At 36.7% G+C, this 3,256-nt stretch overlaps 1 protein-coding gene across 1 annotated transcript; it reads right to left on the minus strand.

The window, feature by feature from the left end:
• Nucleotides 1–369: 369 nt before the first annotated feature.
• LOC143623921 (nuclear transcription factor Y subunit B-5-like) lies at nucleotides 370–717 on the minus strand. Its single transcript, XM_077094713.1, has one exon. It carries the CDS (start codon nucleotides 715–717, stop codon nucleotides 370–372), a length of 348 nt encoding a protein of 115 aa, XP_076950828.1.
• Between the last annotated feature and the right edge of the window lie 2,539 nt (nucleotides 718–3,256).

Below are 3,256 nucleotides of genomic sequence, written 5' to 3' on the forward strand. Positions count from 1 at the left end.
TCAAAATCATATTATTTCACTGGGAAAGCAATGAAGGACTAATTATACAAATGACCCTTATTAAATCTTTAATCAATAACCATAATACTGAGTTTTATATCCACATATGTTTAAATAGAAAGAGAGAGAGAGAGATAGAGAGAGAGAGGGAGGGAGAGAGAGAGAGAGTAACAGAAACAGCTTTAGGTTATCTATGAACTGTGACACACGAAGTCTTTTAGAGTACAAAAATTGAGATAACAGGGCAATTAAGGTTTTGTGTAAGAACTTTACCCTTTCTCCCTGAGTAATTAGAGCCCTAGCTAGTTTTGTTCTTTTTGGATAAGACAGACAGACGCTGTTAGAAGCAGCAGCAGAAGCTTCTAGATCTCAAACATTAGTTTCGTCTATATTATTCTGGGCTAGTTTTGCTGATGACGAAGCTCGCTCCCTCTTGAACTCCCTATGCTTATACAGATAGCGCATAATGGCCTGGGAGTAGTCATCAAACCCTAGCGACCCAAGGGCCCAACAGATGTCGTCTCCATTCACAGTCTTGTGGTTCTCCTTTTGACACTTGTCAGACGCCTCGCCGGTAACAAAACTTATGAACTCTGAGGCACATTCTTGTATGGTTTCTTTGGCCTCTTTTGAGATCTTTGCTGTTGGTGGTAGGACCCGTTTCATGATCCGACCCACATTTGCAACGGGGAGCAATTTATCATGCTCATCCCCCATATGTCTATTCAAGATCTTCTAAAATGCAGACACGTTTCACTTTTTCTATGCGTGTGTGTATATATATACATGGAAACATACCACTCATTTGCATCTACTTGAAAACTCTTTTTTGGAGAAAGTCTGGCTATTTGGGATAACCAAATGGCATAAGATAACCTCGTACACTCGCAATCACAAATAGTGTTGGGTAACCCAAGTCTACTATCTTCTGTTTTAGTGAAACTGCATATGATAAACCAGGTTGGAATCGGATTCTAACTTAGCACCTTACAGTCTCCAACCTAAAACTTCACTTCTACTATCTTGCTAGTTGAGATAAAGCAAATTAACGTATCTACTTAAAAACTAAGAAACTGATATAACACATACAACAATGTTAATAACTTACTTTATATTAATACAAGTTACTATAATATTATAAGAAAATATTTGAAATACGTCTCCTCTAAAATTTAGAAAAAAAAAGGTGTCTTAGTTTTAGGTTATTTTATATACATGCATAGCATAGAATAACCATTAGTATTCAAAAACATAAAAATTAAAATATTTGAACTATTAATAAATTACATAAGCGGTTTCTAAAAATTTTTGTTCTTTTGGCAATAAAAAATTAGATCGATGGTGCCATCACATTTTGATTTGTATATTTTTTTCTAAAACACGTTACATAAATAAAATGGAATCACATATTTCTAAAAAATGATAATTTATGGATTTAAAAACACCATGAAAAAACATGAGGTAGGAGGAATAGGAACCAGATCACAGCTAATAAGAAAATTCACAAAGTTTTATGAAGAAAATCTTTGCTTTTACGCAAACACAGCAATCATTAATTCTCCTTCACCTTCATCCTTTACGTCATCCTTTGTACTAGAACTTCGTCCCTTTATTGTAGATCATCATCTAATTAACAACCAATTTTCATGCTTTAATTATAACTACATTGGCCGTCATTAATGTTCGTCACTAAAATTCCCTAATGTTACCAACTTATCTTGAAATTTATGATCTTATTCATTGTACCATGTACTTTCTGATGGAAGCCAAAGTGATAACAGAAGATGTGATGTGAATGTTAAACGTGTGTGTAAGTGATTTGCAGCGGAAATGGTTAGATAGCAAACAATGTAATTGAATAACTTGGTAATGTATTTACAAATAGACACACATACTTATAGTGACTATGCTAGTATCATACAACCGTTGCAGCAGTTAAGATATTTTTTCGTTTATTAACTGCCGTATCACTTAACAATAATAATAGTACTAATATGTTTTAAGTTACTCACATGGTACAACTGAAATAATAATAAACTAATGCTAGTTTACATTGTCTTGTTTAACATCATCCCCTAAACATAGCAACAGGGAATGAGAACGTTGATGTGTACGTGCGCCTCCTTAGCAGCTTCGATGATTGGTTTGAAGTCAAATCGTATGCGCTTGTCAAATTTCCTTTCTCCTTATCACGACCCACTTATAATGCATGTCTTGGCCCCAGGGTGTGCCCTCTCCAATTTCTTAACTATTGTTCATTTCAAGTTACTTGTGTCCAAACCAAAACATCAAGATATTTAATCTAAATGATACGAAGCATGTCTATGTTGGATTTATGAACCGGTTTGGTTAAGTCAACGCAGCTGACTGAGGTTTGACCCGTTAGAGTTACACCTTGGGTAACGAGTGTGAAACCCGCTTAAGTTAGTTAACTGGGTAAGAAATATATTAACGAGATTTTATGGACCGGGCTTTTGGAAACGAGTGATGGGCTTGGTGGCCTATATTAGCTTAACTAGTATATTAATAAACTACTTAACCTATTATTATTAACCCTAGCCACCAAAAGATAATTGATCTCTTCCATTACTCCACACCACTGCCACCGTCCTCCATAATGCCGCCGCTGTTGTTCCGTGAAGCCACCAACATCGCTGGCCTCTCTTTCCGCCGCTGTCCCGTGACACCACACCACCACCGCCGCTGCATCACCGGTGCTGTCGTGGCTACTGTTCACCACCCGCCATCGCCGTCGCGCACTGCCGTCGTTACTACAGTCCACCATCGCTGTCGTTGCCTAGTGCACCGCCATCGTCGGGTCTTGCTTGTCACCTAGCATTTCTAGTTAACTCTCGGATGGTTGTTATGTTTTTAGTTTTGGCCATGTGGATGGTTCAAAGCTGTAATAGTTAGGTTTTTATTTTGTAAATATTGTAATAAATGAAGACCCGAAGACAAACACCATGGAAACTAAATGGGAATCATAAAGTTAGTGGTAGTTGCTCGAAACGACGATTGGATGCACTCAAGTCCATTCTTGTAGTTGTTTGTGTGTTATGACCCCGTGATCTGTTCGGTCTTGCTAATAGGCTCTAGCAAGATCGAACAAATTCTGGCCTTACATATTTACACGTTTTTATTGATTTTGTGGTTGCTTATTTTTATAAATTTTATACAATAACCAACCTCACACCAATACATGTACTTTAAAAACAGTTATAAAATATTAACACACAATCATATTAAAACAAGTACT

The sequence above is a fragment of the Bidens hawaiensis genome, unplaced genomic scaffold (assembly GCF_021521415.1).
Source record: "Bidens hawaiensis isolate Kalapana, Puna unplaced genomic scaffold, B.hawaiensis_p1.1 tig00003644_1, whole genome shotgun sequence".
In the NCBI taxonomy this organism is placed as follows: domain Eukaryota; kingdom Viridiplantae; phylum Streptophyta; class Magnoliopsida; order Asterales; family Asteraceae; genus Bidens; species Bidens hawaiensis.